The 24,376-nt window shown below is 39.5% G+C and overlaps 1 protein-coding gene across 7 annotated transcripts in view; it reads left to right on the top strand.

Annotated features, from left to right (window-relative positions):
- The window catches only part of ELMOD1 (ELMO domain containing 1), a 62,259-nt gene that overhangs the window by 25,432 nt on the left and 12,451 nt on the right, over nucleotides 1-24,376 (top strand). For 6 of the 7 annotated variants that reach the window (XM_059720908.1, XM_014600665.3, XM_006259016.4 and 3 more), the window contains exons 3-6: nucleotides 10,398-10,543; nucleotides 10,678-10,706; nucleotides 12,022-12,119; nucleotides 21,290-21,419. In XM_059720908.1, the coding sequence (XP_059576891.1) occupies nucleotides 10,398-10,543; nucleotides 10,678-10,706; nucleotides 12,022-12,119; nucleotides 21,290-21,419 (403 nt within the window). Of the gene's footprint in view, nucleotides 1-7,528; nucleotides 7,676-10,397; nucleotides 10,544-10,677; nucleotides 10,707-12,021; nucleotides 12,120-21,289; nucleotides 21,420-24,376 lie in introns of all 7 variants that reach the window. The other variant, XM_059720912.1, reaches the window with a different exon arrangement.

The following is a 24,376-nucleotide window of genomic DNA, read 5'->3' as shown; positions in this document are numbered from 1 at the left end:
GTAGAAGCATTATAGTGCCGAAAATTATAAATGGTCAGATTTTTCTTAATGTAAGTAACACTTTCTATAACCTCTGCTTCCTTTTTGCAGCAGACTACTATTTCAAGATGGTAACAAATCAGCTCTTACCCATAAAACTTGTGGCTAAACCACAGAATGCTGTTTGCTGTGACAACTAATTGAAATGTGTCAGGGCCAATCAGAGGTCATTTTAATGCATGAGAAACAGGCATATTTAAATTTACCTGAATGACCCAGAAAGCTGAGACAGTGATCATTTTGTATCAGAAATTGAACAACCAGGGAAAAATTGCTGACTTTGGGTTTTTTGGACCTCTGGAGAAAGGGACATTAGATTAAAAATAACACAAAGTCTGCATTTTTCCCTTTTGATTCAGGTAACTTCTTAAGTATTATAAATGTAAGAGATTCAGAGCAATTTTTTCTGTCATTTTCCCTCAGCATGTTTACTTGTGTGATTGACAGCATTTACAGTACAGTCTGTTTCACGGTTTGCCTATACTTGAGAGAAGGCAAAATAGACTATGCAAATGTAGTCAGTCACATGAAGTAAGCACACTGGCAGGGGAAATAAGAAGAGAAAATTTATTTTTCTTCTTTCGTCTGCAGTAGAGTTACGTTCCCTTTTCATTGTAAATATTTTACATGTTTTAATAGGAAAAGGAAATAAATGCAGACATTGTGCAGGGTTGGGGTTTTTTTGTTTTGGCTTGCTTTTTTTTAAGCTGATCATATTATGGTGCCCTTTGGGGAGCAGGAGTAATTTTATCTTCACTTCTGTGCTGTTTTTCTGTTTACCACGTGGCTGGTTAATCTTGTTATCAATCTTGACAGTATATAACAGGCTTGATTTGAATGTATCCAACCCTGGACCGGAAAATACTCTTCAACAGAGAGAGAAATCCACATTTCTAAATAGTATCAGTCAATATGTTTTTTTCACTCCTAGCTGTGAATTGGTTATAGTGGAGAATTTTGGTATCACTGCTTCCAGGTTGATCACCATCTCTAATGACCTGGTACCCAAGCTAACCTCACTGCTACTGCTTTGTTAAAATAGTTTTCTATCACTTTCTCCATTAGCAAGTGTGTATGAACTCACTGTTGTCAAGCTCTTTACTGGATAGACGGTACTTCCATTTTGACCCATCCACCTGCTTCCTCCAGTGTTAGATTCTTGTCCTAGCAGGTGATTAAACAGGGAGGTTTAGAATTGTTGTTGTGTGTGGTTACTAATACATTTTGTTTTATATGCGATATACCTATGCTGTGATAACAGGCTAAGCAGAAATGAAAATAGAAATAGAAACGGAACATAGAAAGAAACTGCCATTCTTTCACTTCTTTTCATGAAAGCAATAGAAAGAGGGCAGGGAGAGAGTTCTTTTCTATTCTTGGAAGGCAGTCATGAGAGACAAATAAATATCTAAGTAATGTGTGGTAGGGCTGTGTAAATATCAGTTTTTCTTTAATGGGAAAGTCTGATATCTACTTTACATTCCAAGTTATTCCACAAAGTTTTAAATAGGAAATTTCAAAACAGAAAGTACTGACGTTTTATTTGGGGGAAAAATTAACTTTTTAATTTTGAATCAGTATTTCCAAGAAAACCTTTATATTTTGAGTTATCTAGTTGAAAATGGGGAAAATAATCCCCCCAAATCATATTCCAACTGGGAAATACCTGGTTGAAGAAATCTGAAAAGTTATATTATAACCCCCCCCCAAAATAATAGCTGTATATCATGTGATATAATGGCAATTAAAGTAATAAAGTTTGGCGCTGGAGAGGCATTGAGCTAGAAGCCAGAGAGGTGATAATCCCTTTGTTCCAATTATTGTAATTCCAAATGTTGTATCAACATACAGTAATGATACAACAATTGGAAACTGGACAGTTATCAACATCTGAATAATCTTTAAACATTGATTATAATTGTTATAATTGTTTTTGAGTCTGATGAACTTCGGGGATCAGGCTAGGAGCAGCCCTAGGTCTGCACCCCAGACCCAGGGTTGTCCGAGGCCCAGTGCAATCAATTATATGTGGAACATATTTGTGGCTGGTTTACCATTTTGTTGCACCGTAAATTGGCTGAACATGTGGTATATTGCAGTTGATGGCACAATTAATGCTTTAATTGCACCATAAATGTATCGTGTTCCAGGGCCTATAGAAAGATTCCTATAAAGAGTCTAACTATGTATTAGGATTTTTGTTTATTGCACGTAGTCTTACATTTAATATAGAGTAACATGTGGCCTTATTTTAGGAGAGAGTAAATGCAAAGCATCTCTTTTTCTGTATACCTTTTATATAATTTTAAACCTGTTCAAGAATTCTGTGTCTGGTTTACCTATCTGCTATCCATGACATTGTGGGGGGAGGATGAAAAATATCACAGCATGTCTGGAATGTTAATAAGGTTAATGACCTGGACTCCCACAAACTAAAGCAGTAGCAAGTTTGAAAATCAAACATCTTTTATGAAAAATGCCCTACTAGCAGTCCTCCTAAGCCTCTGCTTATCAGTCGTATTGTACTTTGGGTTTCTTTGCTCACAAACCATTTAATAGTAGTTTGAAAATAGTTTGGAGGTAGGGTATAGAAAAAAGTTCTTCTTGTTATGGAAGCATGAGGCTATACCAGATTGTGACTGTGGTCCAATCAGCTGAAGACCACTAATCTTCATTGTGCATAATGTACTTGTATTTGCAGCTTTTTAATGCCCTGCTCTAAAGAGGCCTCACTTCCTGAGAGTTACTTTTAGACAGGGGGCTTACACATGCTCAAAACTGTTGGAGGAAGAGAACTTGTTTCATTATAAAACAATATATATCGACTATTACCTCGCACATTTAGTGGGATATATTTACTTTTGAATCCCTTGGCCAGTACCATTTACTTAAAGTGGTTTTAAAATGCTAGACTTAATTAAAAAAAAAATTTAGTTGTACAGGAACATGGAACAAAAAAAACCTATCAGATAAGTGGTCCCTCTAATTTGGAAGGCATATTTTCAGTAACTGATTCATCAGAGGAAGATGGAACTAATTGAGGATGGGTAATTAAACATTAACCTACCAGTGTGGGGATAGGGGAACTTCTTCCTTGCACTCCTGAATTTTACGTTAAAGTCCCATTTATATTCCAGCTAAAATGATATACTGAAATGAACAACATATAAAATATTAAATAAGATTGCAGATTTAGACCTGTATTATGCAGCGAAGATAGAGAGAACTACCCAAAATAAAAGGCAGAAGCTGTATAGTGCTAGCAGAGGTATGTAGACCTTGCAGATGGACTAATCTAACCTTTGTAAGAGCTCAGCGTTTTTGTCTGTGGTTGCCCTTTAGTTGCTGAACAAATCCATTTTTTTAAAAACTCCTTAGTCCATCACTGGGCTTTTTGACAGTGTTGAATGAAGAATGGCTTTGATGTGACAAACAGATGGTTGATTTTTGCTCTGACTCTTATTCCCTTCATAGTCCTGAATATCTTTTGTTTTGTCCAATTTGACTTCCAACAGGAAGGAACATTTTACATAGTTTGAAATTTTGGCCATAAAAAGGAAAGATTTTCCATGGAAAACTTCTCTATTTTTAGCGAGCTCTCTTCACAACTGCATTTTTATATGGTTCTCATGATGACACTTCCTTTTTTGTAATTACTATTTCAAATACATATAGTGAGACAAAACTCTTGGGGTAGAGGCGATATCTTTTATTAAAACAAACTAAATAGTTGAAAAAAAAGTTTTTCTTTGCAAGCTTTTGGGCACACACTCCCTTCATGAGGCAAAGGATTCAAAGATGACAAAATATCTCGCAGATAGAAAGGAAACTTAATCTTGCAAAGGGGAAACCAGAGATAGCAAGGTTTCTTCTAGGTAGAAAAAACAGTTTGTAAAAAGCTTCTCCTTTGCCTGATGAAGGGCACATGTGCCCAAAAGCTTGCAAAGAAAACATTTTTTTGCAACTATTCAGTTGGTCAAATAAAGGATATCACCTCTGCCCCAAGAGTTTTGTCTACCTATGCCCATTAGACCAACACAGCTAAAACCAGTATCCCTAAAAACAGTGAATAATTTACTTGCCATCAGTATAAGCCTTGGTGTATCTGTTATTCTTCAGTAAAACCTTGAAAATTGACATACACTTAATCAATTAATAAGCAACTACAAAGAACTGGCAGTTTTTACCCTGCAAACTGTTTGCCATCAATCACATTTCTTAAAATAAAAATCAAATCAGTCGAAAGTAATGAATATGAAAAAGTTGTTCATGCTATAGAATGCTTTTGAACAACTCTCCTGTGTTCTTGGTTGCTATGGTGACTTTCCTTCATCTATAAGCAGATGGGTAGACTGGAATTCAGTTTCCTTATGCTTGAGAAACTGTCTGATGCTATCTGGTACAATCTTTTAAAATTTGGCTTCCATAACAGGTTTATATGGGGCAGATTTGATTATTCCCTGTATAATGATTACCACTAGAGAGCGTCATGGCTGATCCCATTTACAGCTACAGGTTGCACTTACAAAATTGGAGCCCATCAGATTTTTGCTTAATGGTCTGCTTAGTTGGACAAATGACCGTTCCCAGCTAGAGTACAAGAGTCTTATTTTTCAAAGCTAAAATCAGAGTGGAGCGACTCAGTAATGGTACAGTGACTAACTATTAATTTATTGCACTGGCAACCAATAGACAAAATGATCGCACATCTGTTATCTGATGTGACAGGTGCATCTTTTTCATGGAGTTGTGTGTATCTGCAGAAATTAGTTACGTAAGTATGTTATATAGCAACAGGACACAAAATGGGCAAAAAGGGAAAATGGGCAAAGGTCGTAAACAAAATGTGTGCGTTTCATCCAGCTGTATTTGAAAATGATATACAGCAGTTGATCACCATTCACGAGCAAGCAGGTGTGTTATGAGCTGAGTGCACCACCTATTTAAGAGAGTACAAGAATTCTGTATAGTAGGTAAGGGCATGATGGGGGTTACCTCACTTACGGTGGAGATGATCAGCTGAATTACAATAGCCTTTATATAAAAATGGTTGATCTTAGTAGAACACTGTATCAGTTACACTTCTCTATGGTAACTGCTGAACTCTATCCCAGACTGCACCATTAAGATATCAGCGTTGGACATCAGGTGCAAGGGCGATCAAGTTAATTGAGAGGCAATATTTGAGATGTATTATCAAGCACTGCTGAAAATCTTCATGCAGGTGACCTCAAAATGAAGAGCACCACTAAGTTACTGTCACTTTTTGCACCATGTAGCTTTCCTAATAGTTTTCCTATTCACCTCTTCTTTAGGACAAGCTCATCTTGTCAGGTCATAGTAGTCTTAAGTATATGTAGTTTCTGGTACCTTCCCTTCTTGTTTCCACCTTTTTGCTCAGGAAGAGAATCTGCAAACCCCAATAATTAGTGTTGTTATTGCTGAGATTATTCACAGTTGGATTTTTTGGTTTCATCACCCCTGTTGGTGCTGCAGGGAAATTTAAGAATGAGCTTTGTGTTAAATATCCAGTTCTTTTCTCTGTTGAAATTGCTCATGATAGAAGGAACTTGCAGAAGACCTAAGGCAGAGAAATAGTGACCGTTGCAAAGAAGTCAGAGACTAGAAAAAATGGAAGAATGGGGAAAAGAAGTAGATCAAGTAAAAACACATTACCTGCAGATTAGTCTGGATAGTTAGATAAGCCTCAGAGCAGAAACCCTTCTAAAATTCCAATACTTTATGAAAAAGAATAAAAGGTCACACTAAATAAAACAGGTTAAATCCTTCCTAATATATCAAACTACAGTGTAGCATGCTGTTGGTACTAGATGCACTTTTTTGCCTGTTCCTAATTATACCGTATTTCTTTGGGGATGGGAAGTAAACAGCTTCTGTTGTTTAAGTATTTGTATTCTAAACTATTTAAATCTATTACTTTCCTTTTTTCCTGTGAGAAATCCAGCCTTCATGGGTGCTACTGCAGGCAGCTAAGTTTTAGCAGCAGTCCTTGCTTGCTGTTCAAACAAAGACAATGAGGCACTGGCACATACTTTGAACTATAATATGCAACAATTCATACATAGCAGTCTAGCAAACCAGTTTCTGAGGAGGGATTATACTGGTACATCCCTCTGGATAATGGCTAATCTTGAGGAACATTAACTCTTCCAGACTGACCAATTGTGTTTTGAGGAGGCATATTGAAGCTTCTGTGTGTGCAGGAAGATTAAGGCCAGGTTAGGACCTTGGCTACAGGAGAAAGCAGTAATGGGATTGCAGGGGGAGTAGTAAAAGAAGTAAGAGAGATCAATTTTGCTCCCATTTTTCATCTTGGAACTTAGAGTACCATTAAATGTTTCCTTAGGATTCTGAAGCTTAAAGGAAAGAGAAACCTTTTTCCAAATCACATTGTCAGTTGCATGAACTCCATTAACGTTACTCTTGAAGTAATTATTTCAGATTACTTCCGACGGTCAAACTGCCTGGCATAAAGGATGGGGGTCATTTGGTGGGTCTGTCTGTTTTCAATATGCAAGACTTGTCAAAAGTATGTGTATACTGTTGCTAACGAAGTATTAAGGTTTAGAAACCAAATAAAAAACCATCTACACGAGGCGCTTACTGTGCAGTAGCCTAATAACATGGTCCAAAACCATGCTAATATGCTGCTGCGCAGTTATTAGGCTACAGCGCAGTGTCACTAAAAAACAGTGTGCCGGCACTACTGCGCAGTAACATGAGTTACTGTGTATTGAATTAGTACAGTATTTCGTTAACCAAGTACTAAATTTAATGTGCGGTAACTAGGGCACATTAATGAACTTGCAGATGCACCTACCGAACCAAAATCAAGGAACTGGGGCATGGGAAAATGAACAAGTTTTCCCATAAAGTAAGCTCAGGGTTGAACTTGCAGCACACTTGCTACTCCGCTATATCTGGCTCTGTACATAGTCTGACCCCACAGGAAAGTTGAACTAGGTTATCCTGCTTCCACAGAAAGGTTGGCTAGCTAGCTAGCATTTACTTCAGGAGCACAACATGCACACAGGCAGTCACCATTGAGTTCACACCTTAGCTGATTTTATGGTAATTTGTTCATGTGCCCTCATCCATTTGGAGTGCTTGATTGCTTAATTTAAATATTTGCATTAATGTTCCACCAAATGGAGTATCATTTTTTTATGCATTTTGCAGAAGTGCAACTAACACAAACCAGTGCTGAATCAGGCCTTGCATTTCCTATGCAAATAAAATTTTGCAAAACCACAAGCCTGGGAGAATAGCAGAAGGAGAGCCTGTTTCCAAAAAGCTTCAGCATTGAGACACCTTGCCACAGGCACACAAATTATTTTGGATTTGTTCAGTGCTGCACAGTTTTTTATTATTGTTGTCAGTATTTCTGTTTTGTTTAGTGGTCTTGAATTTCAGCTCATTTTAAAATAAAAGCCTAGTCTGTTTAATCAGCAATATGCTTTCATTACAGGATTTCTACAAGCAAGAATTCTTTTTATTAAAAAAATAATACAAAACCATTGAAAACAAAATTGAGTAACCATGCATGCCATTCTTGTTGTAAAAGAAGATGCCTACTCTCACTTGTTTGAGAAGGACGAGTAGTAGAACATTACAGGTATCCACAAAACAAACATTTTCTTACCTTAGCTGCCTAGTTAAAAATTAGTACTGTCTGCTTTCTTAATCACCACCGTTAGTTGTAGTATGGTAAGTCACAAGCAGTCCCTCATGCTTTGTTGATATGCTACGTTTTTAATAGCTGTACTTTGGTCAGCCATTCTAAGCCATGTAACAGAAGCAAAAATGCAACAGTAAATGTAACTGGAACTATGGAAGAATGGCTTCTGAACCTAAATACAGAATACCATGTCACAACTAGCATATTTTGTGCCTAAAAGAATTAGTAGTCTACAGTCACGTGTTTATTATAAAGGGCCTATGCTGTTTTTAATTTATTCTTTGTTGAAAATACTCATTTCAGTTAAGCCACTTGCATGAAATTAAATGGGTCTTTCCACTCTTTCTACGTAGTTGAGCACTAAGGGAATTTTATGGGAACAGCTGTAGTAAAATTACTTAACCACTGAAAGCAATGCATATCAATAGCATATATTTTAATTGACAATAGACCAAAACTTAAAATAAAATAAAAAAAATTGGACTCTTAGACTTAAAGGGTTGGAATCTTTCTCAGGTAAACTGAGAAACTCCCATGTACATTCTTTGGAGTAGAGACTGCATATGTGCATCGCTGTGTTCCATCAGCTGCTTCATATGGTGCTGTTCGGTGGTGGGGTTATATTTTTGTTTTGGCTTTTTTTTTTTTTTTTTTTTTAGTGGAATTCTAAACCAGGATGCAAATAACCATGGTGTATTTGATTGCTGGATTGCTAAATTGTCCAGCTTTTGAATCTCTGCAGGAGGAGATTTGAAAATTACAAATGATGGTGTTGGCTGTTTTTTTATAACTTGTTCTCTCATGTTTACTGACATGTTTCTGACTGTTGGATACCTTTTAAAATGTCTGTGCATCTGGTTTGTTTGGGGATTTCTTTCCTGATTTTACTATTTTATTTTCTCTCTCAGCTCTAGGAAGTCAATTGCCTACTGTATATTTGAGCAAATACCTTAACTTTTTAATGTCCAAGAACAATATAATGCTGGCAGTTGGTGGTGTTTTCCATGTCTGTGTATATTAAATTCACAGATTGCAGGTGACACATAGATAAAAACTCAAAGAATTTGAAATTGAATCCAAAATGCTCACTTCTGTTTCATCAACTCTATGGACTTGTATATAGGGAGATACTTGGGAAGACTAAGCAAATTAACTAGAAATGTAATGAGAAAATTCATTAAACCTCGTGTAAATGTTGCTATCTCCTCCTGAGATTAAGTTGAAGCATACTAAACATTCGCACAGGATTTTCATAACCTTAAATTGTACATATTTAGTTATCTTGCTTATTTTCCCAAGTGTCCCCTTGGCCTTCAGGGCAGATACTAACCTTGTGTGAATTAATGTAGCCCTGTTAGCTTTTTAATAGAGCTGTAACACCTTACATCGGTTGACAATCTGACATTTAGTATTTCAGTCTACCTGTTTCCAGAATTTCATAAATCCAAACTGGAATCTGTTGCCAAATATGGGTATTATTAATTTTCTAGTGTCTTCCAGGTATTATTGATTTTCATCATGTTACTTCCATGTTGTAAAACTGTATTACAGGTGGAGCTGTGGAACATAATAGGTCAGACTCAGTGCTTTGAATTCCAGTACATTTGCAAACTAGTGTCCTTATCCCAATTAGCAGGTCTGTTTTTTTGAGATTAGGGGAATGTTCCTCCAAAGTGTCAAGCACTAGATTAAAGCCTTGTTTAGCCAATGGGAGTTGAAAGTTTTGACCCCTCTGCAGGATTTGGTTCTTCATGTTCATAGTAGCAAAAGGACTACTTGACTGGTTTATAGAAATAGTTTATTGGGTTTAAATAACTAATTTATTGGGTCTGAAAGGTTTTTTTCTGCATTCAGTATTTCAGTTTTCTCAGGACTCTTTTAGTAGAAGCTGCAGTATTACCTGATTTCTTTTTCCAAATAATAAAACAGTAACATGACTATAAAAGAAAATGCAATTCATACTTACAGATTTCGTAGATGTTTCTCACCATGTCAGATTGCAAACTCTGCTACACTACTACTCTGCAACTTCAGTGTTGTAGAAAGTCGGCCCTTAGATAAATTGTCCTTATGCAGAACAGTTTTAAGCACATTTCAGGGATGGATTCAGTGCTTTCCTTAATCTGGGATATTTGTTCTTGCAACCCCAGAGAATTAAACTTCATCATTGTCTTATTTATCAATTATCTTGCTTCTCACGAGCCACAGGAGAAGGATGGCTTTGGGGAAGTCCGTCAGGGAAGTGGGATCGAAGATGGAATCAGATATGAGGAATTAAGACTCACTGCAGAATTATAATTGCTGTGTAATCTGTATTTTCCTTCTTCTATAGGCATCTATCTTGTTGGCTCAGAAGGGTGGAAGAACTTTATAGAACTCAACTTTTTGAGCCATCCTTTTCTGAGCTGACTCATGAGATTGCTTTGGTTTTTTTTAAGTGGATAAAAATGAAGGGCCTAATTTTTCAAATGTTATTTCCATAAGTAATGTGTTGTAAGAGATCCCTTGTTTGTCACATATGAAAGTTTTTTGTACTTTGAATATTCAGTTGGGGGCCTTTGAAATCTAATAGGTGTATTTGTAGGTATACATGTTACAGTAGGACTGTTTTGTTCAAACAGACTATTCCAGATTCTTACTCTGAAACTTTATTTGACAGAATGTTTGTTCAGGTGTGCCTGTACTTCTATTGTAAATGCTTGTGGCGCTGCCTGAAATTTGTGGCTAGGAAATTGACAGGACGATGTGAATTGCAAAGGATCTGTTACAACACCAAGCCTGGAGCCAGCAGAACTATGAAAATAGGTAAATACAAAATTATCAGTATTATCATAATACCATATAGGTATGGTAACTTCATTTTTTTTAATGCATACTCCATATGTTGTTTGGCCTGTAAGTGAACTGAGGTGATATATTTTAATTGTTTTTCTTAACAGAGTCATCACTGAGGGGATCAAAGAGTAAGGTGAGTCAAAACGGTTTACTACACAAGGCTTCTGGTTTTGCAGAACTGAAAAAATTTGTTTAAAATTTAGCTCACAGTTTCTACACTTTGTAGACTCCTTATAAATTTGATGTACAACAGCATAATTAGCAACCTCTAGTCAGGAGAGGTCCATAGCTGGCAGCGCAGATGGTTTTGCAAGATGATTCAGACTGTGATTATCATAATTGTAATGGAAAATCACCAGTGTTTTTTTTTTGCTATGTGTAGTGGTAATGGAATCAAATAATAAAAGGAAGGAAGAGGGAAAGAGAGGAAGTCTGGTCATCATCTTAAAACTTAGGAGCCCTTGGTCCTGTTCATGCCACAACCTTCCTGGATGATCTGGGGCAAGTTATTTAATCACTTCGTATTTCATAGTGATAGAGAAGATACAGACACAAATTAGTAAGCCTGACTCTGTGTAGTTTGGATCTGGCTTTTATAAATGCACATAAAAATATTAAATACAGCCATTCACTCAGACTGTAAAACTAGAGTTCACTTGTCCTGAAGGTGTTATAGGAGTTGAAACTGTGAAAGACAAGTTCATAAAAATATTCTTTTCTTTTAACTCCTAACTTCTGTCTGGAAAGAAAAATCCAAGTTTTTTGGAAAACATACTGTTTATGTCAGCATTAGAAAATATATGTTGCATCTTACCTGTATGTTTTAAAAATTCTATTAATGGAAATTAAAGATAGAATCTATGCATACTGAAATGTAATGCATGTCACAGATTAGTGTGTTTTGAAGCACATCCTCAGCAAATTTAGCCCTATTTTGAACTTTGTTTTTGAGCTCATGAGAGAGATTGAATACTTGAGTGCTTAGTGATATTTCCCTATTGATTCACTCTTGAGGCTGGACTGGTACATTGTCTGTGCTGTGATCACTTGAAAGGGGGTGGAAAAATACAGTTTCTATTTTGAATGTTATATGCTTACTACTTGCCATTTTATGTTACCCCTCCAAACTCCAGCATATATGTGGACTCTGGTACTCATCTCAAATGAGGGTCAGAAATGCAAAAGTATATCCTTCTTCATCTATGGCCACAGCCAAGTTTATTCTGGATAAAAGCTCAGCATACAAAGCTGGCCCCTTCCACATGTATGATGTTCAGGATCTAGCTGATGAAGTTAAACATATTGACAGCGTTACCCTGGCTGCACTTGTTCCATTTAAAAGTAGATCATTGGATCTTCAGGCTGGTAATCTAGAAGCCTAGTTATAGTTAGTCTCCATTAACTATGATCTTTTGTATCAGTTAACACATGTTGAAATATTTTTGCAGTTGCTGCAAACTTCAGTAAGTGTTCATCCAGATGCCATAGAGAAAACTATAGATGACATCATGGACCTGAAAAAGATTAATCCAGATATAAATCCACAGTAAGTTTCTGATCTTTTATCAGACAGTTTCAGCTTTATTGATATTTCCAATGCTTGGTATTGTACATGGTAAGTACAATTTAAAGCTTAATTGTATTTCTCACTGTAAAATTACTATTTGTGCTTTGCTTTCAAAATAATACTCATGAAAAGTAAGGATTCTTCTACATTAAGCAACAACCAGTACTGCTCTTTAATTGCCTGTCTTTCTGAATCCTGTTTCCTGTTTTTCTGAATCTTACTGTTTTGTATAAAAAAGATTCACAACTCCACTAGAGTCCCTTCACCTGGGGATGAATAGCAACACTGATGAGTGTCCATGGCAGTAAAAGAGTCATCTTCTAAATGAGGCTCAGTAAGACTACATAGCCATTGAGGGCAGTAAATGGAGAAGCATACCAAAACCAGCTGAAACAGCATTCTAGCTAAAATTCCCCTTTGAATGACCCAAACACAAATTTTGACTAGATAAGATGGTTAATACCTTTTCTTTGTCGCAGGATGTTAGTGACCAAAAGTGGCTAAGGCTGCAGTTTTATTTCTCATTGTAAAATATGTTGTTTCAAAATGAATAGTGATTTGTGTGCGCTTGATTATTTAGGTTAAGTCACCTTCTGAAAATCAGATCCTTTTATAAGATGTCTTTCTGTAAGCCAAACTTGGATGTCTCCTAAAAGAGGTGCTGCTGTTCAATCACTGACAGCTGAGCTATAGAAGCAGGATTCCCTAAATGAAATATTGAGATGTGTATTATGTGTATCAGCAGTCCCCGCAAAGATTACAATTGTCCCTTCTGAGTTTGAAACCTACAGAGGTAGCTAAAATAGATCTCCAAATACCCCTAGTCACTTCAGAAAAATGCTGCTTGATTTTTTTTTTTTTTTTCCAATAGTGGATGTCTGCCATGATTTCTTACCTTCTGCAGGATCAAATTCTGTTGTTAGTGTTAATGGCAATAATTATGATAGTATTTGCCAGTCACAGGGAAGGATAAGGATAAGAGCTGTGGGGTTTAATTTGAGAGAGAGAATTTAAAACTAGCTTAGGTATGACCTGTCTCATTGAAATTAAATTGAACACTGTCTAAATGATCCTGAACAAATGCTAATGATAAAAGTTATTCACTCCAGTTGAGAGAAGGTATGTACCAAGGGCTTGCTGGGTTGGTTTCAGGTCTGGAGTTTTTTACCATTTTTTTTAGTTCTAGAGCCATTGGTCTATAACTTCTAGAAGTTATAGACCAATGGTTCTCAACCTTTTTGTATAAGTAGAAAACACACAAGTATTTTTGTGCCCCCGAAACACTTACTACATGCCACAAGCTAAAGCAGCTTAACAGTCTTAATTTTAAAAGATAGAAATCAGCATCAACAGGAAAACATTATCAGCAATGTCAACATGTGGTTCTCCATTACTCCAAAGTGACATTCATCATTGTACATTTTGCAAATTGCTGATGCCCCTTGGTCCCAGCCCATAGCCCCCATCCCCTCAGTGTGTGGGGCAGGTGGTGGGAGTGTGGGGTGGAGGGGTGGTGTACAGCTGCAGCCTAGCTACAGAGGCAGGAACTGCCTTCATGGCCCAGTAGACAGGACCTGGTGTGGGCCATCAAGACTCATTGCTACTGTCGCGGCTGTCTCCAGGACCCCCATGCAGCCACACCACCAGCAGCACCAGGAGTTGTTGGCTACAAATGTCCAACTTGGGATCCTTAAAATTCTGGTTTATTAGGCGGATTGAAACACTGTAATGAAGTTAAATCATAAACCTTGGGGCTGGTTCCCCCCACACACACAGTAGCAAGACTCAGGTATACCTATCCTACAAGCGCTGGAGTCTGCCGTCGATGGCCAGTCGAGGCTTCTTTCAGCGTGGTGTTATCCTCCAGAAGGGGGTCAACGGCTGGTCCTTCTGGCTGGACAGGTCTGGTCGAGATGGAGATCAAGAGGTCGCCCCTGATGGTCACTGTTCACTGCTTTTTATCTGTCCTTGGCAGACTTTGGTGACTCCCCAGTTTTCAGGTTTACCCAATCCAGGGGTCATTGATCCTTGTGGGACTCCCCCCCCCCCCGGTGGCTACTGGATGGCATCTTTCAGCCCCAGGGGTCGTCCGCATGTACGTGCAGATCTGGGAGTCCGTTGATGAATTTTGAATAGGGCTCTGGGAGTGGTCGATTTGGAGATATTCAACCCAAAAGTTGGTCCCCGGCGTTGATTAACTCAGACCAGGGCTTCTAGCCCTTGATCAGTGAGGTTTAGAGTTTCCCAGTTGTTATATTGTCTTCTATTGAGTTCTTCCGTTGGTTGATCTGCAGTTTTCTTAGGTGTTAATTGCTGCTTGCTACCGTGTTACACATTCAATCGCTGATTCACTGGCTCTTTCAGGGTCCAGCCTGATACAGGGAAGCAGCAGTTTGATTCCTGCCCTTGTTAACATTGTTACAATGTATAACTTACTTATGAAACATAACACATTTAGTTGAAAGGTGAGGAGTATAAAATATAAGCTACAAATGCCATGGCACACAAATAGATAAAAATACCAAAATACAAGGGGAGATACAAAATGCACACATACAAATTTTAAGACACAATTCTTTATCTTAAAGTGAAAGAAAGAGGAAGGAAGAAAAGGTAGAAGAAGAGAAACATATCCAAAGAGGGGAGAGCAAATGCAGGCAAGAGGAAAAAGGGGCTTTCTGCTACAGAGTAACCGATGGGGAAGGGCTATGCTGACCTCACCACCTCCTACCACCAGCCACTTGTATGCCGGGCCCCGGCTGTACCCAACTGCCATGGCCTGGCCACCGCCACCACTCCCCCCCCCCCCCCCCCCCCCAGGCTGCCCACGCTGCCCGCCACCCCACCTCAACTCTGGGGTAAAGCTGCAGCCTGAGGGGAGTGGTGTCAGTGGAAGGAGGTGAGGGCAGCATTCCCTCCCCACCCTCACCGCCCATTACTCCTCTCGCAGTCTCCCTACCCCACTCTGCCTTTTTGTGCCATGTCCTGGCCCCTGGCCTGTGGAGGCAGCTCTTGCCTGTGCTGGTCTGGCCAGGCTGTAGCCCCATGCCTGCTGTGCGTGCACAAATCTAGGGGGGGCACATGCCCCCTGATATGTCATCTATGCTCTCCAGCCCCCCACCCCATAAATTTATCTGCAGGAGCTGCTCTCTGTGCTGCCTGGGTGCCATGTACACGTGCATGCACACACGTGCACATGGTGCCCCCTGTCTGATTGCCCTCCTCCCACTTCCCCCCGCCCCAAGCAGCCCCTTGGAGGCTGCAACTCTACCAGCCTTCAAGGAGAAACCTGTGATTTCCTATGTTTTTTTCCTGTAAAGGAGAAAATCCATGATTCCATGTTTTTCAGTGATTGTTCACAACACTTTCATATATTCTTGTGACCCACTTTAAGGGTTGAGAAACACTGCTGTAAAAAACAGCGCATTTTAATTCTCAGAGGACGTCAAAGTGCAAATTGTTAAAGGAGGATTGCTACAAACAGATAGAAGACTTACGTTGTGAGGCCATTTGGTGTGCAGTGGAAATGAGGAGACCGGTGTTTTCATCTCAGACCTTGCACTAGTCTGTACATGACCATGGGGAAACCATTTAACCTCTGTGACTCTATTTTATCCCCACTCCTTTAGGTCCTGGGACTCTTGCTCTGTGAGTATACAGTGCTGCACACAATAGGGTTCCAACATCACTTACAAGCTCTAAGTGCTGAAGTAGTAATTGTGGTACAGTGGCATATCACAGGCTACAAAGGTTTTGCCTCCATTGCTACTCAAGCACCTAACTCATCCATTTATGGTATTTACTCAAATACAGACCAGGTTTTTTTTCCCCCCTACTCAGTATGAGGGGGGGCTTTGCCATCTTTTTGACCCTCCTGTTGTTTATGTTGGCTATTATTAAACTGCTACTAGAATCAGAATGAAAACCGACAATGAAGTTTATTGAATGCAGCCCATGCTGAGCAGGCACATAAAACCTGGTCCATATGAGGCAAACACACTGATAGGAACTTTTTTTGTGTGTGGCCCTTAAAAAAGGGCAGTTGCTCCCCTACGAGGGAATGGATACCAGGCCTGGAAGTACTGCGGTTCCAAGCCAGCACTAGGAGAGACTGGAACAAGCTCTGACACCCTCCCCTGGTGCCAAAGATGCTGATGGGAACCTACCACAAGGCTAGGTTTGTGCAGTCCAATCTGATAAGATAAATGGTATGCCCATTGTGCTCAGTCTCCCTCAGTGCCAACTTTTTTCAAGTCATCAAATACATTTTGACTTCATGTTCACTCCCACAGCTGACCAGTAACTTTCTTTCCCATTTCCAATGATTTTGGTTTCTTCCTAAGCCTTAAATGTCTGGCAAACATTGCCCAACTTCTATGTAGCTGAGAGGCTCTGTTGTCCCCTCTTTCAGTCTGTCATGTGATTAGGGTGGACCTGCCCTCTATGGGGTGAGAAGGACCAGGCAGCCCTGTGCCTCATCTGCATATACATTTTTGGAGGGTCCCAGGACTTGGCAGGATCACCCAGTTCCAGTCATCAGTGGGGAGCTAATTATCACATGGATTCTTTGTGGTGGGTATCTGGGGTACACACACATACTGAGCTGTGGGGTCCCCTTAACTTGAAATGCTGTTGACTCTGCTGTGGCTGAGCCGAGTGAACTATATAATAAGTCATGAGCCTTTTGGTTCTGGGTTAATATCATGCACAATTTGTACTATATGCAAGTAGATACAAAAGCGTTGCTCAGAAGTGTGTTTATGGAATACCTGCACTAAACTTTGCAGCAATTTGCAACAAGTTAAAATCTATCAATTCTGGACAAGCTAAGTCTATAAGTACCTGTAGTAATTTACATTATCATGGATATGTTTATTTCAAAGTCAGTAATTTTTTATGGTCACTTAAATTTTTAATTTTCAAGGGGGAAAGGGATGGTATGCCTTCCCCTCTGTCCGGTTTCCCCCTCTTACTGTCACGTGCAGCTCCCTTCCACATCATGCCTGGTGAGGGACAGAGCCTAAGCAGGGTCTGACAGCAAGAGGGTAGAAAGGCTGCAGGAGGAGAAGTGGGGGGCCAGGTCCAAGAGGGCTACCTGACCCCCCACTCCCTCTAGCCACTATTTTCCCTGCTGTAGCAGTGGGAGAAAGGTGAATTCAAGACAACCCTCTAATAAGTAGATTATATACCTGGAAAATTACAACAAATTTATAAATTCTTCTTACATAGAATCTAATTATTGTGGGGTGGTAGTCTTACATTCTGTTAAATATACAGTAAGCTGTCCTAGGTGTTACAGGGCTGCCATTGGACAGTGACAGGGGTTGGGACCTTTCGGCTTGTGCTTTAGCCAGGGCTGTCCAGCTTCTGAGGGGCAGATGGGCTGCATGCCTGTGGGCCACACAACCCCTAGGCCATGCCTCGCCTCCCCATGCTATGTCCAGGGGCAGAAGCAGGAAGCAGAAGCTGGAGGAGGGAAGCCCAGAGGCCGCAGCAGCAAGAGCAGAAGAAAGATCAAGGGAGCGGCACTCAGACCAGGAGTGCTGGATCCCAGGTAAATCAAAGGTGACAGAAAAATGAGAGAACCCTATCTAATAAATAGTGAACCAATGTAAAATCCATCTGTTGATTAATACTGCATAGGATTTTATAGGTCTTTCTGTTATAGCACTGCAGTTTCAACAGGTGGTTTACTATAGGTCTTAGGGTTCAGATACTTGTGTTTGACCTCATTAACCTTTTTCTCTTCCTGATACACTGTTGTCTGAATTGTCCCTGACTGAGCAAGTGCTCTACTCTGTGTATATCCTCCGTGTCCTTCCCTGTTAGTTAGAGTCTGCAAAGTGTTTAAAAAAGGCAATGTGCATTTGCATTATTATATCCTCTCTGGAGTCTCAGGTTGTATTTGTGCAATTTTTCCTATGTCTGCGTAGATGTCGTGTTGCTTAGAGCTTTAATCTGTCCTCAAACTACCTGGTATGTTCCACTTTCATTCAATGCTGTAAACACCACTGCATCCCTGGGTAATTGGGCAATTGTCTGACCTTTGACCCTTTCCATATCAACTCCAGAGGCTTCTTTCAACTGTACAATAACTTATCTTTTTCCCCAAATAGGCACACAGTAGCATCCTCTCCTATTTTGTTGTCTTTAGTATGTAGATTAAGTGAATCTTCAGCCACATTAACCTTCTCTACCCTCAGTTCACACCCACTACAGGAGGTCTCTGAAGGACCTGCTATAATTTTGAAAATATGGGCTAACCTTTGTTCCAAGGCTGAAATCCTCTTATGTTCAGTAATTCAAGATTTTCAGTCATCTCAATATAAAGGAAATAATAATTTCCTTTTCAGTGTTATCCCTTCTATCACATTTTCTGTATGTGCCTGGTGAAACCACATCTTGGAATACTTTTTATCACAAGACTTCCAGTTGCTCAGAATTTTGTCATATTTTAACTGTTTAGGTTGAAATTTCCCATGCTGGGTGTGTGTCTCGGCCAGAATTTTTTCTGAAAAATTTCAGCCTAAACAGTTGAGATATTTCTCTCAGTGAGATAACATGATTTATTAAAACTTCAAACTGATTTTAATCAAAAGAACCCTTCCCCTTGCTTTACACAAGGGACAGGAAATTCAGTGGAGGATTGGGTAGGATGTACCTCTTCCAATCCCCATGAAATCTGGCTAAGTGGTGTGACTCTGAAAGTCAGTTTGCACAGTATGGATTGCTTAGACCAGCGGTTCCCAAACTCTGACAGATTGTCTACCACCATTTTAAAACAATACATTAAGTACCACCAGCAACTTTTTCAGTTCAACCTTAAGTACCACCAACAAATTTTTGTCATATAAAGTAATTATAATAAATCTGTTAACGCGTACCACTGTCAGGTTGTCTGCGTGCCACCCATGGTACCCATACTACAGATTGGAAACTGCTGGTTTAGACGAATCTCTCCAAAGATTTAGCACCAAACACTCCATCTTGGGGCTGCATTTGCAACTGAGGGCTTCTGTGGCCTAAAGAAGAGGACCTCTTCCTCCATGGGACTTTTTTCTCCTGTGCTCTCCATGCGCTTCTGGCACTTCAGCAACAAGGAGGGCAAAGAGCATAACTGGAATGTTGGGAGGGTGGGGAAGGAGAGAAACAGGCCTGGAGCAGGGAGCAGGTAGAGTGACTGATGCTGAAGGGCAGAAGATGGTATAGACTGGAACTCCAGTTGCTTTCAGGGAAGTGTGCATACACATTTAGATAGAAAGTGTGTGTAGTTATATATGCATGTATATTTGGCTCAAACGGGTTTAAAAAAAAATGCATTTAATTCTAACTTGGATAATCACAGGCTACTTGCAGACATTTAAAAAAACCTCCAAAAAACCTGTGCTTTATCAGAAGAAGCAGCGTGTTACTTCAGCCTGGCTCTGCAGTGTCTGTAAAGATCAGGCACTTCAGTGCAGCTTTTTGGTGCTTTTCACTAAAGCTGATTCAATCAGCTATTAGATATAAGCACTGAAAAAGCCCCACTAAAGCACCTGATCCTTACAGACATCGGGTGAGCCAGGTTGAAGTAACATGCTGCGTCTTCTGGACATGTGTGGGGCTCAGCGTAGGAATGTGCTGAGTTTAAATTAAATCACCGGGTTTTGAGGGGTTTTTTTCTTTTTATGTCTGCAAGCACCTATACACTGTACCTTTAATTAGCCTTGCAGTTTCATCTATCCATTTTGTCAGCCTCCCAGATCTAAATAACATAACAGCTAAAAAACACTGCCATGGCTGTGTATAGTAGTGCAATGAAATGATTCATATATAGTTTTGCACTTTAGCCTCCATCAGAATGAATGCTGCTATAAAAATGTAAGCTGTAATAAGTGAAACATAACAGCAGAGGAGGAGGTTTAGTTAGGGCATTGAGGGCCAATATTTTTAGCAGGTATGCCACAGATTAAACTTTCACCGTTCCAGAGTGCTACTTGGAGCTCCTTCCTCTGATTTCTGCTCCCTGCTCAATCCATGGTGTGCTACACACATAGTCAGCCTCTGCTATGTGCAGCACATGTGCCACAGGTTGGCCCCCTCTAGTTTAGGGTATTTCAGGAGGGTATATCTAGGAATAATAGTATGAATTAAGGCAGGAAAATGACCTAACAGTAGTAGTAATTACTCTGTAAATATTCTTCCAAGGTAAATAATGGAAGTTCTTTCTTACCAGTCATTTAACAGTATGATAGACTGGACAAACTACTCTAGTGAACTGAGAAGGACAGCCTTGCTTGTGCAAGGGGATGGGCAATCTAAGCTAATTGATCTTCATCTGCTCTGCTAACAACAAAATGAAAATAGTATTGAAATTAAACCAGGTGTACTTTCTGTGCTTTGGCTACTTTGAGGCTTTATGGAAATATGTATTTCTTTTTTATAGATGCCTAAATATTCATTTGTCTGCCCATGAGAAGCAAAGCGTATTGGTATTTTGTAACATTTGGTATATAATTGTATTTAATAAGCTATAGAATGTCTTAACATAAAACTGAGTAAATGACCATAATTTAAGCTTTGGAGCATAATGACTTTGAAATGGTACATTAAGAATCTAAAATGTTCTAACTTACAGTATGATAAAAAAAAGAGAACTGTTATAGCAGATTTCAGTGTGCGAGATAAAAATGACAACCTGAGGGCAAATCCTATAAAGCTTCACAGGCTTCATTAGTTCCAGCTTTTGGCTTGATTATGCCAGCTTTGTGGCATGGAAACAAAACATATATTTTTTGCAATTTTAATCCAATGCGAATTTTTTAGTTCATCATTAGATTCAGAGCTTGCTGAGAAGCTATGGCTTGTATGAAGGGAGAGACGGGACACAGTGCTATTAATAGGCATTTACAGCTGCTTCTGTAGTTACAATGAGATTTAACAAATGTGAAGATTAAACTTAAATGGAAAAATTATTAATTATAGAAAGATTCATTAAATGTAATGTTTTCAGAGAAAAAAACCTGATCTCATGAGCACTTTCTACTATAATTAAATTCTGTCAGTGAAGCAGTAGTTTATTCACTTAATTTATTTGAAATATATTTAAAGTCAGCCTATACAGTTAACTGCTCTCTACTGCATGGCTATTTGGTTTCTTTTTCACTTAGGTTAGGAGTATCTCTTCAGGCCTGTCTCCTACAGATTGTAGGATACAGAAATCTGACTGCAGAGGTGGAAAAGCTGCGCAGAGAGCCATATGATTCGGAGAATCCCCAGCATGAAGAAATGCTTCTAAAGGTGAGCGCCTAAGTTGTTTTTCTGTGTAATGCTTGATAACTGGTGACTCTTAGTGCATCATCTTTTAGGCCTCTTGCATTTCTACAGATATTTTCAATTTCTCTATAACACGCTATATTCCTCAATGCAGTCTGTCAAGGTGGTTTGGTAAGCAGCTGCGCTGCACTAACTTATAAACATGCAGTCTAGAAAATATTCTGCTGTTAGGACTGGTTTCTGAGTGTCCGGCACTTAATGTGACAGACTGTCTCATGATCTCACTGACTTTGGCAGTAATTCTGTTTGGACATATTCAAAAGAAGAGTAATGTTTATTTTCTCCAACATTGTAACAGGGTTTATGTTCAGTTGCTTACCTCAGAAACCAATTTCCATCCCTATTTCAAAAAGCATGTGGTGGGTGTGCAATTTTTAAAAAAAAGATGTGTATGCACATACGTGTATATGTAGAAAAAATAACTCTGAGTCTTAAGATCATTGATGGAATAGCTGCAGCAGTTGGGCAGCTCTGGATTCCAAGCAGCAGCATAGCAAGCAGGGTTTGCACCCTGGACAAACCCTGCGGTAGAGCTGGGGGGCGGAGGGCATGTAGGTTCCAAGTGTTGGGGAGAGGCAGGAGTCTTACCCAGAACAGTCCCTGGTGGCTGCTGCTGGCGCTGCTTGTTCTACCCATGCCAGCTCTTGCTCTTAAAGCAGCAGCAGCCTGGTGTCTGTACACTTGCTGCTGCTGCAAGAACAATGCTGCTCCTGCTGCCAGGGTGCAGACTCCACCTTGGTGAGGGCAGATTTTTGGTGCCCCTCCTAAATGGGTGCCCATGGCTGATGCACCTCTCACACCCCTGGTTAATACCAAGGTGCAATAGGAGAAGAACTGATTAGAGTAGTCAATTTTACAATGCTGTTTTTCAGAAACAATGTGGGCAACAATCAGGCCAATGAGAATTGTTTCAGAATCACCCTATGCTTGCTTGGTAAGAAACCTGTGCAGATGCACATACTAGAGCAGGGGTGACCAAGATGCAAACATGAAACCATAGAGACAAGTCGTGCAGCCCATTGAGCTTCTGCCAGGTCCAGAATTTTTGACAGTGTGGAGAGCGATGGCATTGTGGTTTTGGGAGCCACAGCTATTAACGCTGATGTTGCTTGTCCTGGTGCCAAATTTCTAGACCCATGTGGCCAGATTCAGCTCAGAGTTGTGTTATCTAGCTGATAGGAGTTCTCATGGAGCTGGAAATTTGGCAATGTAAGGAGCAGTCCACTTTCGAAGTGATTTTCTTGGTAGCCTAAACTCAAGACTCTTGAAAATCTCACTAAGCATCAGTCTGCATCCTTAAGTGTCTAAATACTTCTAAAAATCCAGCCTCCGCATACCTACATTCATTTTTAGCCTGTGAAATTAAAGCGATGTAAACTGATTTAACATCAGAAAACAGCATTTATTTATTCATATGGAATACTGCAACCAAATGTCAGAACAGCCTATAAACAACTGCACTGAGGGATATGGCTAGAGTGGTTTGATATCCATTGCAAGGCATCATCAGTAGCCTGGTACAGGTCTTCAGTGCAACCATTAAAATAATAAATAGAGCATTCCTCCATGAAGCACACGCTAGAGCAGGGGTGACCAAGACATGGACCGTAGAGCCAAATCATGTACACTCACACTTGGGTCTTCAATAGAATTCCATGTATGTAGTAGATAGTTAGCATCTATTATGTTCAGTACAAATCCTGTACAACATTGTCCAGCTCTGTCTTGGTAAGGCAAAGCCAGGAGGTTTAGATGTGGGATCCATGATAATAAATTTGTTAATGATGTCAACTGTGTTCCATTGCTGGATCCATTTTTGCTTGAAGTCAAAGTTTTCATCATTCAGCTCTTTTTCCACACTCTGAAATGGCCTTCTTGACTTAAGCCTTGGCATAAGGGGGTCATTAAGTTCCTCAAAAATTGGTGGTGAATTGAATATAAGCAGTTTTTTGTAGAGTCTAAAAAGTAGCCTGTTTATCAGGAGAGTTATAAGATGGAACAGAAAGCCAAGGAACGAGAATGGAACTGCAACACTTGTTTGGGGCAGGGGTGGCCTGCCCCATACCACTCTGGTTGACTCTCAACTGAGTGGAACAATGAGACTCATAACAGTTACTTGCAGATGAGAAAATAATTTAAATATTTTAAACAGAAAAATGCTTTCTGTTGTTGAAGCATGGACATGAATATCTGGTTTCCTGTATTCACCTTTCATGTAGCCAGTATATCAAACATTAGTTTACAGCTTTTTTTTTTTTTTTTAATACGGGCATAAAGAAATGCCAACGAGCACTGTCTGGGACTTGGATTTGGTTTTCAGTACACACCAGGGAAAATTCAGTTGGCACTTCCTCATCATGTTTAGATATTCTGATCCAAGTAGTCTTTCTAGTGGGAGATTCTGCAAGTTGTTAATGGTTGTTATGTATTTGTGTTTGCTAGGAGGAGACTTTCTAAGAATTATCCTGTGTGAAAGACCAACATATTGAATTCTGTTACTGGCTGCATAAGTAAGAGCTGGAAAATGTGCCTTAAGCAGCTTGTTCTATTATTACCATGATAACACTGGAAGTATTAAGGCCTACGTGGCTTAATTTTTAAGAAGTTGAACAAAAGGTTGATACAAAATATTTTGGAAGGCATGTTGAATTCTAGAATATGAAGTTTCTAAAACGCTATAAATTACAAAGCTTTCCAAGAACCTTTTTCCAGCTACTCAGTTGGTTTAATAAAAGATACCTAAAACTGAAATTCTAAAACATAGGCAGGCAAGGTGAGTAGATGAGGTATTTGGTGACTTTTTGCACTTCAAGTAGGCTTTTTTCACTTTGTGTGCGTACTTCTTGAGACATTGCTTGAGTGTACAGGGAGCCGAAGATTCAGAGATGATAGATATTTTTAGAGTAACAGTTAACTTTCCT

This window comes from Alligator mississippiensis, chromosome 1 (assembly GCF_030867095.1).
Source record: "Alligator mississippiensis isolate rAllMis1 chromosome 1, rAllMis1, whole genome shotgun sequence".
In the NCBI taxonomy this organism is placed as follows: domain Eukaryota; kingdom Metazoa; phylum Chordata; order Crocodylia; family Alligatoridae; genus Alligator; species Alligator mississippiensis.
The sequence above is the reverse complement of the archived record's forward strand: the minus strand, read 5'-3'. Positions and strand labels throughout refer to the sequence as shown.